The sequence below is a fragment of the Peromyscus maniculatus genome, chromosome 1 (assembly GCF_049852395.1).
Source record: "Peromyscus maniculatus bairdii isolate BWxNUB_F1_BW_parent chromosome 1, HU_Pman_BW_mat_3.1, whole genome shotgun sequence".
NCBI classification, from domain to species: Eukaryota; Metazoa; Chordata; class Mammalia; order Rodentia; family Cricetidae; genus Peromyscus; species Peromyscus maniculatus.
Genome location: NC_134852.1, coordinates 163,449,729 through 163,463,471, shown reverse-complemented (window position 1 = coordinate 163,463,471; position 13,743 = coordinate 163,449,729). Strand labels below are relative to the sequence as shown.

The 13,743-nt window shown below is 41.1% G+C and overlaps 1 protein-coding gene across 1 annotated transcript; it reads left to right on the top strand.

The window, feature by feature from the left end:
* The first annotated feature begins 1,916 nt into the window (after nt 1-1,916).
* Nucleotides 1,917-13,696, top strand: LOC102903767 (membrane-spanning 4-domains subfamily A member 12). The gene is made up of 6 exons (XM_042283101.2): nt 1,917-2,190; nt 9,289-9,420; nt 10,070-10,126; nt 12,493-12,609; nt 13,315-13,425; nt 13,604-13,696. Exons 1-6 carry the CDS (start codon nt 1,918-1,920, stop codon nt 13,694-13,696), a joined length of 783 nt encoding a protein of 260 aa, XP_042139035.1. The 5' UTR covers nt 1,917.
* Nucleotides 13,697-13,743: the final 47 nt, after the last annotated feature.

Below are 13,743 nucleotides of genomic sequence, written 5' to 3'. Positions count from 1 at the left end.
CAGCCTTGGTCCCACAGGTGTTCAGGACTAGCTCAGGTAACTCTTTAACTATGCCTCATTAAATTACAGGTTAACCAAATTAATACCACTAACCAAAGATTAATAGATAGAGTTAATGTTCCAAACTAACCATTTCTTTTTGATAAGTCACAATCATAGTATTCAGACACTTTTGACCATATTATGCCATACTAGCTAAGGATAGATTTTTATGATTAATCATCTGCTCCCTTTTGGAGACAGAGATATTCTAACTACATACAGATATACCTATTAGATGGTTAAACTAATCCTCAGCCTGCCATCTATATAGAGTATTGATTATAAATATATATTATAGGTACAATATTGATTAAATATCAATGTTAATTAATCATTATTTATCATTTTTCAGAAATCTCCAAACTTAAGTTTATCTACATATTCACTGTCCTACAAAAAAATTTTTTTTTAACTAAATGAAAAAAGGGGAACTCTTGCGGGCCGCAGAAATATATCATAAGAACTCAGCTGGTTATGGCAAAGTCACTACCTGGAGGGATCATGGAATTCCTCCAGAGGAAGCCAAATCCCAAGGAGTTTTTGGTGTTACTTGGCTTGTTATATATCAGCTGTATTCTGTTATGAAAATCATGTGTGCCTTCGTAGCTTTCCCAATTGACTTTTCCCTAAGAAGGACTAACAGTGTAGACTGAGCACTCTCTGGACATACACATTCCAGGTAATTTGGAGAACAGCCTCAGGGAAAGGCTTTCTCTGGAATCAGATATCTCCCTTGGCCACTTTCAAGGACTACAGGAAACACCACCCAGGTGGGCGCCCATTGTTAGTCTCAGGTGGACTAACAATGGTAACAACCCACAGGCGAGTCTCCTGACTTAAGGTAAATTCCACAAGGGGACACCGCCTAGGTCAGGTAGACATTAAGTAATAGCTTTACACAATTTAGCTCAGACCCCTCCTTTCTTACAGCCTTACTAACTTTATAGACTTCTAACTACTTACCTAACCACTTCTAGGAATTTTTAGATAACCTTCTGTGCTAACAGCTATGCTCAGCCAGAACTCCCAGTTCAAGTCTCCCTGTAATTATTCTTATCACCCCTCCATTTGACCCTGGAAGCCTGGCTTTGCACTGCTAAGGAAATACTGCTTGTAAGTGTATATATATCAGAACTCCCAGGGCAAGAGGGGAAGAGAAGAGAGAAGAGAATGGAAGAACGAGATGGGTAAGAACTTGAGAGGAACAAGCTGAGATGGGGAAGAACTAGATTGAAGAGCTAAAAGAGAGGACTAGAGGAACGAGATGGAAGATGAGGAAGAGCCAGATGGGGAAGAACAAGATGAGGAAGAGCCAGATGAGAGAGAAGGAGACAGGAGAGGAGCTGATAGGGGAAAGAACTAGATAGATGAAAACCTAGAAGGGACAGAACTAGATGAAGGAATTAAGATAGAACCTAGAGGGGACAGTAGATAAATATAGAGAAATCAGGCAAGAAAGGAGCTAGACATGAGAACAGAACTGAAGCTGTGTATAAAGGATGTTATGCCAGAGGAATTAAAGCGAATGGATCAAAGAACTCTGAGTGCGTAGACTGATTTACCGACCCTAAAGATTCTCTGCTGGTTGATAGAGCCTTCTGCGGACCCTGGGAGGGGACTATCGAGGGGCTGGAACCCCATAGTCCTCGTTAAAATATGAAAAACTGAAAACTAACTCATTTCCATCATCCCCTCTTTTACTTCTTTTGAGCCCCAGGATATATGGCATTCCAAGATCAAATAAAAATCATATTTTTATTGCTTATCACTAGCTCTCTCCATTTGCATAGAAAATTGATGCTTGACAAGATATCCTTTAATTTCTTATCTTGGTAAATGTGTTACTTTTGTATGTTTTGTACTGCTTAGGACATAATGACGTCTTCCCAGACAACTACCTACCCTGGAATGCATGTCACCATTCCCAATCCTTACCCACCAACAAGTTCCATGACTCTTCATCCTCAACAACCTCTGGGGTTTTTAAATATAGGAAACCGAGTACAGACTGGGCAACTTTCCTTCATTACATCTCCAGGAATCTTCACTACCAGTCAGCTGGGTCTAGAAAATGTGCCAACAGTACATCCAGCTCCAGGAATAACAACAACCAACACCAACTTTAAAGATGCAGCAATAGCTCTTGGGGTGAGTATATTTGCCACTAGAATTTTAATGTTGCATTTGCAAGGTTTCCATGAATCTGTCAGTTATAATAGTATATTGTCCAATGAGCAAAAGCATTTGAGAATTATTCTGATAATTGTGTCTTTCCCAGAAAAAAAATGACCAGTCTGTGTATGAGTCACCCTGGGTTAATTTATTTTAGATTCAGTCATGAGTCTAACAGTTGACAGAAGGCTCTCCCTAGCAGGAAGATCCAGTAATGGTGACATGACGGGAGCCCAGCTATTTCTCACTTGATCTCACTGTTGTGAAAGTCTTTTTAGACAACCTCACTTCTGTCTGTGGACTGGTTATAAATGCATATCCTATAAAGATGAATTAACTTTAAAGAGATCATTGATAATTGTTTTAAAGGGAATGGAGCTGCTATCAGTCTGGGGAAAGGAGAATGTGAAAAAAAAAAAAAACCTTGGAAATGTTACATCTTTGTTGCTTTACTTCACAAAAGTTGATTTGAACTGGATACCCACAATCTTGTTCCTATATACATTGTAAACCCAGCCTGACTTGTCATAAAGACTCCACATGCTTAGACAGAAGTGACCGTCATTTGCTAATCTTTTCCCATACCTCTTCACACACTCCCACCAATGTGTCACATCTCTTCCTGTGTATGGCTACAGAAGTTGGTAGACAATAGGTGCCCACTATGTATTGGAATTCTTCTAGCCATTCACTAGCTAGTGGTTTTGGTAGTCTAGTCAAGTCACAGTGTTTCAGGCAAGTAAAAATGAACAGTACCCCACCCTCCACTCCAGCAGCCAGTCTACACTGGGAAGGATATTCGCCTGCCAAGTGGAGTATGTTCCCTGAAAACTCATAGTTCACAAAGCCAATCCACACAGTTGTTGAAAATATCTGGGAGTACAAGGCAGGCACAGTCTCTGCCATCAGGGGACTTATGGCCTAGCTGGGGAAGTAGAGCTGTATATATAACAAGGATACAATCTAGAGAGTGTGTTGGGAGGTAAAAAAAAATAATACATAGGTACTGAATGAGGTAACCCAGACTAAGAAAGACAAAAATCTTGTGTTCTCTCTCATATGCACATCCTCTTTTACTGTTGGGGGGGGGGGGCATGAGGGCATGAGTGTGAGTGTGAGTATGGGCTATGAAACTAGAAAGGAGATCCCAAGAAGAGAAAAAGAGGTGTTGAGAAAAGGGGATGAGCAATAAGACACATGTAACATGTAACCAGGAGGGAGGCTCCTGGGAGTGGAAGGGTATAAGGAGGATTCAGAGAAATAGATGAGATGAGAGGAGAAAGAAAATATCAATAATTTCAACAATTTCATTTGAAAATGCCATAATGAATCCTAGTACTTTATATGCTAACTTAAAAATTAAGTAAGTAATATACAGAGCATAAGAGGGAGAAGAAAAAGCAGGCAGTGAATGGGTAGAAAGTTGAAGTTCATCAAGATGGGCATTCCAAACGCATGAAGTTCAGAGTGGGCCACACATATCAGGACAAGAAAAAATGACCAGTGTAAAGTTTTCAGATGAAAAATGTGTGTGATGTAATTGATGAACAAGAGGAGGCCAATAAAGAGAGCAGAATGCACAAAGGAAGGAGCAGCTAGAAGGAGGCCAGAGGGGAATGGGGGAATACCAGGTGGAATATCTGGAGCAGACAGCTTTGGCTTTTCCTGTGTGGAACAAGGATTCATTTGGAGCATTCTTTCTGGTAGAAAAAAACATATGCAATCTAAATATATTTAAAGAAAAGGTGAAGTTCTGCTTTAAAAAAACAAAAACACACAGTTGGCAGAGGCGGGATCCTCTCCATGAGGACTGTGAAGCTACACCCCAAGTTATACTTCAGGGACCACAGATGGTAGGGGTAGAATATCTGTCCCCCTCCACTCAAAACCATTGTGATGGTTAGCTTTAATTGTCCACTTGGCACAACCTAGAATCACCTGAGAAGAGAGAATCAATGAAGGATTGTCTGCATTGTGTTGCCCTGTGGGTATATCTTTGAGGGTTTGTCTTAATTAAGTTAATTGATATGGGGGAACCCAGCCTACCATGGGTGACACTATTCCCTAGGAAGGGAGTCCTAGGCGATATAAGAGTGGAGAAATCAATCTGAACATAAGCAAGCAAGCAGGTGTGCATGCATTTCTATCTCATGTGATATGGTTAGCTTTTTGAAGTCTCTGCCTTGACTTCTGTATAGTGATAGACTATAACCTGGGATTATGGGTTGAAAATAAATTCTTTACCCTAAGTTACTTTGTGTCTATGATATTTTTCACAGCAACACAAAGGAAACTTGGGAAGAAATCAGCATAGAACAAGTTGAATGTCAAAATGGGTAAGGCTATGGGCAATTTTAATCAATGAAGTGTAAACCCAAGGCTATATAGGTAGAAAAGAGGGGCCAATAGGGATTAAAGCTGTAACGGCCCCTCATTAAGATGACAGTAAGGATGGGAAATTTGTACTCAGATTGTGCTCTTGGAGAACAACTTGTGGAACAAATCTGAAGTCATACACAGGAGTTTCCAGTTTCAGATGTAGCATTGACTAAAACAAGACCATTACTCTCAGAAGCTGTATCTAAAGGATGATGTACATATGTGGATGTGCAAGAGTATTTGCTCAGAGGGAAGGTTCATGGCTTTCACAAGTTTCAGTGCATTTCAACAATATATTACTATTTTAGCACATTTATGAAATTGTTATTTTTCTTTTAATTCAATTTAATTATATTCAGTACCTATTCATTGAGGAAATAAATAAACACAGAAGTTTCTGTGGCAATAGTCTTCCTGGATAGATAAGATACAAACTTGAGAAGAAATGGACTATGGGTATGTTATTGAGCTTTGGACCAATATAGCAAATGTTGCTTCTCAGAAATCTGTAGGTGGAAGTTTTTCCCACCTGGGCCCACAGCCACCCAGACCCAAATAAACACACAGATGCTTATATTAATTAAAATTGTTTGGCCTAATGGCTCAGGCTTCTTTTTAGCTAAATCTTACACTTAAATAATTCTTATTTATGTTTAGCCACATGGCTTGGTACCTTTTCCAAGTTCTGCTTTCATATCTTTCTTCTCATTGCAGCAGCTGGAAGCATCTCCTGAGTCAGCCTTCCACTTCCCAGAATTCTCCTCTCTCTTTGTCTCGACTATACTTCCTGCCTGGCTACTGGCCAATCAGCATTTTATTTATACAGAGTGATATCCACCTTCAACTACAGAAATCCTCACTTACTCTACAAAGAAAGTGGTGATAAGAGTTACAAAGAAGTAAAATATTTATCCCATATCATTGGTAAAATACCTCTTATTTGGTATGATAACAGTTGCATACGAGCATTTCAAAAACAAACAAGGACTAGAAAGATGGTGCCAGAGTTAAGAGCACTGGCTACTCTTGCAGAGGACCTCAGTTCCACTCCTAGCACCCACTTACTGGCTCATAGCTATTTGTAGCTCTAGTTCCAAGGGATCTGACCACCCTCTTCAGGCATCCTTGAGCACCACCAGGCACACAGGTGATGCATAGACATGCATACAAGCAAAACATCCATACACAGAAAATAAAATAATAATAATTTTTAAATTAAAAATATTAAAGAATATAAAAGCAAATAATACCACATGCTTTATTTCTTAAAATGCAAGAGGAATTTATGAAGAAAAAAGTCTATTTGACTAGTATAATAACCAAGACAACTCAGAATGGGTGGAACCAAGCTGAGCCTGAAAGGACAGATGGCAAATGAGTTCTGGAGTCAGTCCACTACCCTGCATTCTGGGCATCTGCCCCTTCATAACTATGTACCCTTGGGCACTTGATTTCTTATGGCTTTGTATTGCCACCTAGTGGTTAGTAGAGTGACATGCAAGATGTTTAGAGCATTGTCAGGCATATGATTAATACTCTAGGTGACTTCATCTTCATTGACTCCTTTTTTCATGACTAGCATTGCCTGGGCAGGGAGCTGTGCTACTTTGCAAGACAGTTGCTGTCACCCCAGCACAGCATTCTTTGCAAACTCACAGGGGACACTAAGAGATGCTTAAGGAATCACAATTTCTAAAGGCTTCTCTGTAGACCATTCATAAATCAAACAAGACCTCTTTACAAATGTTTATAATGCATGTGTGTGTGTGTGTGTGTGTGTGTGTGAGAGAGAGAGAGAGAGAGAGAGAGAGAGAGAGAGAGAGAGAGAGTGTTCACACACGCAAGCACATACATGGAGGCCAGAGGCCAATTTGCAAGACTCAGTTCCTACCATATAGGGTCTAGGTATCACACTCTGCTCATCAAACTAGACAAGAAATGTCCTTACCCACTGAGTCATCTCACTGACACCTCAAACGAGGGCTTTTATTAATTAATTAATAATTAATTAATTAGTTAATTTCCAGACCAATTACAGTTTCCCCTCCCTCCTCTCCTCCCAGTCCCTCTCCTCAACCTTCACCCCCATTCATTCCTCCTCCTTTCTCTTCAGAAAAGGGCAGGCCTCCCATGTGTATTAGCCAGTCATGGTATATCAAATTGCAGTAAGATTAGGCACCTCCTTTCCTACTAAGACTGGAAAAGGCAACCCAGTAGGAGGAAAGGTCCCAAAAGCAGGTAACAGAGCCAGAGACAGCCCCTGCTCTCACTGTTAAGAGTCCCACAAGAAGACCAAGCTATACAACTGCAACATTATATGCAGAGGGCCTCGGTCATTCCCATGCAAGCTCTCTTGCTAGCAGTTCTGTCTCTGTAAGCCCCTATGAGCCCAGGTTGGTTGATTCTGTGGTTTTCTTGTCTTGGCACCTCTATCTCTCACAGTACTTCCTCCCCCTCTTCTATGTGATTCCCTGAGGTCTGCTTAATGTTTGGCCTTTGGGTTTCTGCATATGTTTCCATCAGTTGCTTGGTGAAGCTTCTCTGAAGACAATTGGGCTAGGCAACAATCTATGAGTATAGCAAAATATCATTAGGAATCATTTCATTGACTTATTTTTTTGACCAGGCATGTTTGGTTCTATCCGGGGTTTCTGGGCTGTCCAGACTCTGGGTCCTAACCCTCCAGGCGGTGTCAGTGGTAGGCTCCCTCTCATGGTATGGGTCTTAAGCTAGATCAGTCATTGGTTGGCCATTCCAGTAATTTCTATACCACTTTTACCCCCAGATTATCTTGTAAGCAGGGCAAATTGTAAGTCAACGGTTAAATGGGTCAGTTTGGATCCCAATCCCTCCACTGGAAGTCTTGCCTGGTTGTGGGAGATGGCCATTCAGGCTCTGTATCCCCCATTGCTAGGAGTCTTAGCTAGGGTCACCCTCATACATTCCTAGGAGTTTCCATAGAACCATGTTTCTAGCTCATCCTAGAGAGGCCCCTGGTTCCAGTTGTCTTTCCCAGTACTCTCTCCCTCTATCCTCTCCCCACCTGATACCTCCTGTTCCCATGCCTACCCTTCCCCATTCAGACACACACACACACACACACACACACACACACACACACACACACACACACACACACCTGTGATGTATATTCTATTCCGCCTTCATAGTGAGATTCATGTCCTCTCTTGGTCCCTCCTTATTACTTAGCTTCTTTTGGTCTATGGATTGTAGCATGGTTAACCTTTACAGCTAATATCATGCTATAAGTGAGTGCATGCCATGTTTATCTTTCTCGGTCTGGGTTACCTCACTCAGGATAATCTTTTGTGGAGACCCACAAAGGTTTCCTAGTGAGAGCTGAGCTTGCTTGTAGTTGGAAGTTTTCCTGTGTCCTGCCCAGCCCTGCAGCTGCTCAGACCCAAATAAATACACAAAGGCTTATATTATTTTTAAACTATGGCTAGGGCAGGCTTCTTGCCAGCTATTTCTTATATCTTAAATTAACCCATTTCCATAAATCAATAACTTACCATGTGGCTTGTGGCTTACCAGTACTTTACATCTCATTTCTTCTGGCGGCAACTAGCAGTGTCTGCCTTGCCTCTCCTTTCTCTTCCTGTCTTTCTGTTTGATTTCCCACCTGCCTCTAAGCTGCCTTGCCATAGACCAATGGCTTTATCTATCAACCAATCAGAGCAACACATATTCACAACATACAGAAAGACATCCCACAGCACTTGCTTTACCCAGCAGAGCTGCATTAGAGGATTGCTTGACCATGTGCATGGTTTCTAGTTGATTGGAAAGGTCTACACTTGGCTGAGCTAGGGGGAGGTCTTTTGCTCCACCCCTTGGCATTCTTATAAATAGCCCTTTAGAAGAGATAGGAGGGGCTAGTGGATAAGGATCCAGGCCCTCCTGAGGCTATCCTGTGTTTGTATCTGTTTCTCTCCCCTCTATCCTTCTTTTATCCCTCACCCCTCAAGAGTACCCTGGAGTAAAATGTGGGAGCCAGTATCCCAGCCAGGCTCCTACAATCTTTTCTATTTCTATCCATTTATAGCAAATTTCATGATGCCATTGTTTTAACAGCTGAGTAATACTCCATTGTTTAATGAACCACATTTTCTTTATCTTCTCTTTGGTTGATGGACATCTAGGTTATTTCCACTTTCTGGCTATTACAAATAAAGCTGCTATGAACATAGATGAGCAGGTATCCTTGTGGTATGGTACAGCATCCTTTAGTATATGCCCAGGAGTAGTATAACTGGGTCTTGAGGTTGGTCAATTCTCAGTTTTTTGAGAAACCACTATATTGATTTCCAAAGTGGCTGTTCAAGTTTGCACTCCCACCAGCAACTGAAGAGTGCTCCTCTCATTCCACATCCTTGCTAGCATGGGCTGTCACTTGTGTTTTTTTATCTTAGCCATTCTGACAAGTGTAAGATGGAATCTCAGAGTCATTTTGATTTGCATTCCCTTGATAGCTAAGATGTCAAACAACTCTTTTACCTGAGGCCCCTCCTCCCTAGTTGTTTCAGTATACATCAAAGTATTCACTGTTTGGGTGAATTCTCAAGGATCCTGGAAAGACAGACAGTAAATAAACAGGAGTAACTGCAGTCATAAAGCCTCACAGGCTAGAAATAAAGAAGTCATTTTTAGATGCCTCTTTGTTTTCCTTTTCAGGCAGTCCATATCATAATTGGATTGATGCACATTGGCTTTGGAGCTATTCTTGGGTTGATGAGCACCTATGTGTCTTGGACATTTTCCTCTACTGCTTTTGTTGGTGGATATCCATTCTGGGGTGGAGTCTCTGTGAGTAGATTCCTAGGACACCTCTTCCTGTACAGTATGGGTATCTCCAGCCTGTTTATAGCTCAATTCTTGATGAATGACATGTCTGAGGGCTAGAGGGCTTTGAGAAATAATCTCTCTGGTTGAGAGAAGAAAGGAGGGCCTGTCACCCCCACTTTAGATCGGCAGCTTAAACTCATTCCAAATGCATGTGCAGATCAAGAACCAATGTGTTGGACGGAGAGTCATGAAAGGGGATGATCTGAAACATGACAAAAATAGGCCATTGACAAGATGAGGTTGAGGACAAGATGAGGCTGAGGACAAGATGAGGCTGAGGACAAGATGAGGCTGAGAACAAGATGAGGCTGAGGACAAGATGAGGTTGAGGACAAGATGAGGCTGAGGACAAGATGAGGCTGAGGACAAGATGAAGTTGAGCAGGAGGCACAATCATCCAAACAAACTCAGAGTCATCTGTAACAGGTGTTCTTTACATGCAAAAAAAATGAGGGTGGGGAATCAGAGATGTATCCCCCAAGAGTTAGCCTTAAACTGAGCTTTAGATAAGTAAAACCAAACATACATAGCTAGAGCAACATCTTGTATAAGGAGACAGTCCCAGGCACAGCAGAGAACCTACCATTCATGAATTTGTCTGTTTCTATAGTTCACTGTGTCTGGCTCACTCTCCATATCAGCATTCAAGAAATTCTCTCCCTGTCTGGTAAGTTAAAAAAAAATATTTCTACTTTAAATTCCTTTAAAGACTGGTTTGATTTACTAGCAAGGAAAACTTGAGATAATAGATTCAAAGAGTGCAGACGGAAGCTTTCTCAAAATATCTGCCAGCTGCTGGGTAATGACTGTGCTGGTGCAGGGGAGGGGAGCAGTTTGCCACTGAGAAAGGTAGAGCACCACATCCAGGCTCTTGAAATCACAAGAGTGGGAATTAGTATAGATAAGTATTGTTTAAGCTTTAACCCGATGGCTCCCAGGTTCTGTTGGGTCACACAGCATTCAGGTAAAACCAAGGAGGAATCGAGGAGCCAAAACCCATCTATGTACCACTTCAATAACAAATTCTGGGGTGTTCACTGCCTTTTCTCAGCTCTATCTTATCTTCACTTTTCACTCATGTGTAATTCCTATTCTTATTCGGGTTGTCTCTGTTGTCAGTTCTTTAAGCTGCATCTTTAAAAAGCATCTAGTTCAGAGGACAAGAACAGCACATGGAAATGTCCACAGAGAGGGGGGTTTAACGTTCCAAGCCACAGCATGCCCCTTGTCCAATTTCCTGGCTTAATGGCAAACCAGGAAAAAAGGCATTTTCCCCTAAGCCTAGAGAAGAAGTCGTTTCAAGACTGTGTGAAGCTATGCACGAGAACAAAAAAAGGGGGAAATGAGAACATGGAATCATGTTGTCTATGCGCTCCAGATAAAACAATGGATCAAGCTAAAGTTAGAATCAGCATAGCTCTGATTAGTCGCATCTACTATAATCAAAAACAAAAAAATTAAAAATTAAAAAATAAAAATAAAAACCCCAGAGTATCCTCTTCTGTATAGGTCCTGCCTGCCAGGGTCTGTGTAGAAAGAGACTGTCTTTTGGAGTGGTACAACTAGATAGGAATGTATAAAGTCAGATACTAGGACCATCTCATGTGTGATGGCTGTAAGCGTTAAAAGTGATATCATTTTAAATACAAAACAAAATACCTATCAGAAAATAACGCCCATTAGTTTGTTCTTGTAGCTGGAGAGATGGCCCAGCAGTTAAGATTACTGACTTGACACTCCTCTAGAGGACCTGAGTTTCATTCCCAGTATTCACCTAGTGACTCATGATCTCTGTAACTCCAGGTCCAAGGGATCTGATGGTCTCTCCTGGCCTCCTTGGGCACTGCATGCTCATGGTATATAGATATACATGCAGGCAAAACACCTACAAATTTTAAAAAATTAAATAAATCTCAAAAAACAACAATCTTATGTTTGTTGTTTTATTGTTTTTACAAAGTAGAATTGTATTGTATTGTATTGTATTGTATTGTATTGTATTGTATTGTATTGTATTGTATTGTATTGTATTGTATTGTATTTTGAGACAGGGTTTCTCTTTGTAACAACCCTAGCTGTCCTGGAACTCACTCTGTAAACCAGGCTGGCCTTGAACTCACAGAGATGCGCTTGCCTCTGCCTCCAAGTGCTGGGACTAAAGGCGTGCGCCCCCTCTCTCAGCTGTTTTTTAATTTTTACTTTAAATTATTTCACACAATGTATTTAATATATCCTCTCCCCTCCCCCAGCTCCTCCCAGATCTTCCTGACCTCCCTACTCACCCAACTTCATGTTCTTTCTCTTTCACAAAAAAAAAGGAAAGAAAGGAAGGAAATAAGGAGGGAGGGAAGAAGGATGGAAAAAGAAAGAAGGAAGAAGAGAGAAAAGGGGGAGGGAAGGGCTGAGGGAGAGAGGGAGGGAGAGAGGGAGGGAGGGAGGGAGGGAGGGAGGGAGGGAGGGAGGGAGGGAGGGAGGGAGAGAGGAAGGAAGGGAGGAAAGAAGGAAAGAAAAAATAGCAAACTCTTCCCCGTAGACCCCTGACCCCTGAGAGGAGGGGTTTGATGAAGGCATCTCATGTAGGCTTGAGTGCTCCAAAGTCTCTCACTCTCAGCACATTGTCCATTCATAGGTCTCACAAGGCAGAGCTGTTATTGTGAACAAAGCTCATATGTAAATGTAGTAAATGAACTTCTGATTCAAATTATATTTATATGATTTATTATATTTCTATTATTTCCAATATTTACAGCTTTTTAGAGAAGACTGACATTTAGGATACAGAGTAATTTTCACAACTACTCAGAAGGACAGAAGAAAGGCATTCTATCAACTTCAAATATTGCTTCATGCTAGTGACATAGCTCAGTGGTAGAGCACTTGCCTAGGATGCATCAGACCTTGAGTTCAATCCTCATTATGATCAAAACTAAAATAAGATGTCAAAGATTAAGAACCATTAACTTGAATAAACTCCCACTCTCTTTAAATTCATTTGTCTTCTTCGTGATGTACTATTCTTATTGCCTCCAACAGGTGAAAAGCACCCTGGTAATGAACATCATTAGCGCTATCTGTGCCTTTGTTGGAGTGGTTCTGTTCCTGTGGGATCTGAACATCAATGGCTACAATAATCAAAACTATGTGATGGTGGTGAGTACCCTGACATGGACCATATGACTGCTCTCTCCTCAATGCCAGAGTATATCTATTGTTGCCTCCTATTTATTATACAGCAGCTCCATTGAGAAAAGTCTCTCTATTTCTAACCCTACTCCTAGGAATGTGATTGCTAAAAAACAAAGTGAGAAAATTACATTTGCAGATAGATGAAGTCAGAGAGACCACCCTGTTGCCATCACAGAAACAATGGATAGAGCTTGGCAGCTCCAAAATATACTCAGAATTTCTTTTTCAGCACTTTAAAATTCTGCATAAATAAGATATCAAAGTTTTGAGTGGCTTTTTTAGAATGAAAACAGAGATGAAGATTGTCTGCTCATGTGCAATCAAGTCCCTCTGATTATTTCTTTATTGTCATCAAATGCTTATTTTGGAAAAATAAAAAATAATTTTGATTTTTCTTTAAAATACCAGAAGAATTTTCCTTTCAGCAAGTAGACTATTTAGGAATATTAGAAAATAAGTGTGTGTGTGTGTGTGTGTGTGTGTGTGTGTGTGTGTGTGTGTGTGTGGTTTTTTTCTTTGCAACAGACTCCTTGCTGTTATGAAAAAAAATTCCACTCACAGAGTAAGTTGAACATGAGTGAGATAGCACTTTTGATGAGTCGGGACATTTCTGAAATCTACCTGAGACCCTCACATTCAGCCTCACATTCTATGTATTCCTGATTTCAGCTTTCTGGGAAAGGAATTACAGGTGTGCTGGCAATGTTTTCCTTTTTGGAGTTCAGCATAGCAAGTGCCATGGCCTACTTTGTTAACCAAGCCATGCTCCATGGCAACAGGGTAAGTTGAGTCTCTTCTTTATAAAAATAACCTGAACACACATTGCAGAAACGCAGGCTCGCATGTCTGCCAAACTCCACTGTGGGCTGACTACAGCGCTCTCTGTACTCCACTCTGCTGGGACAGAGGAGAATGAATGGACTGTTAACAACACTGCTTGTTTTTTTATCCTTTCTAGTCTGTCCTGGCTGTTCCAACTGTGTGTGCGGCCAACCCCTTGATGCAAGAGTCTTTCCCAGATCCTCCAAGCTATGACAGCATATGCTCCTAGACAATAACAGGCATAAAGAATCACTGGTACGATTTGATATAGTAAAA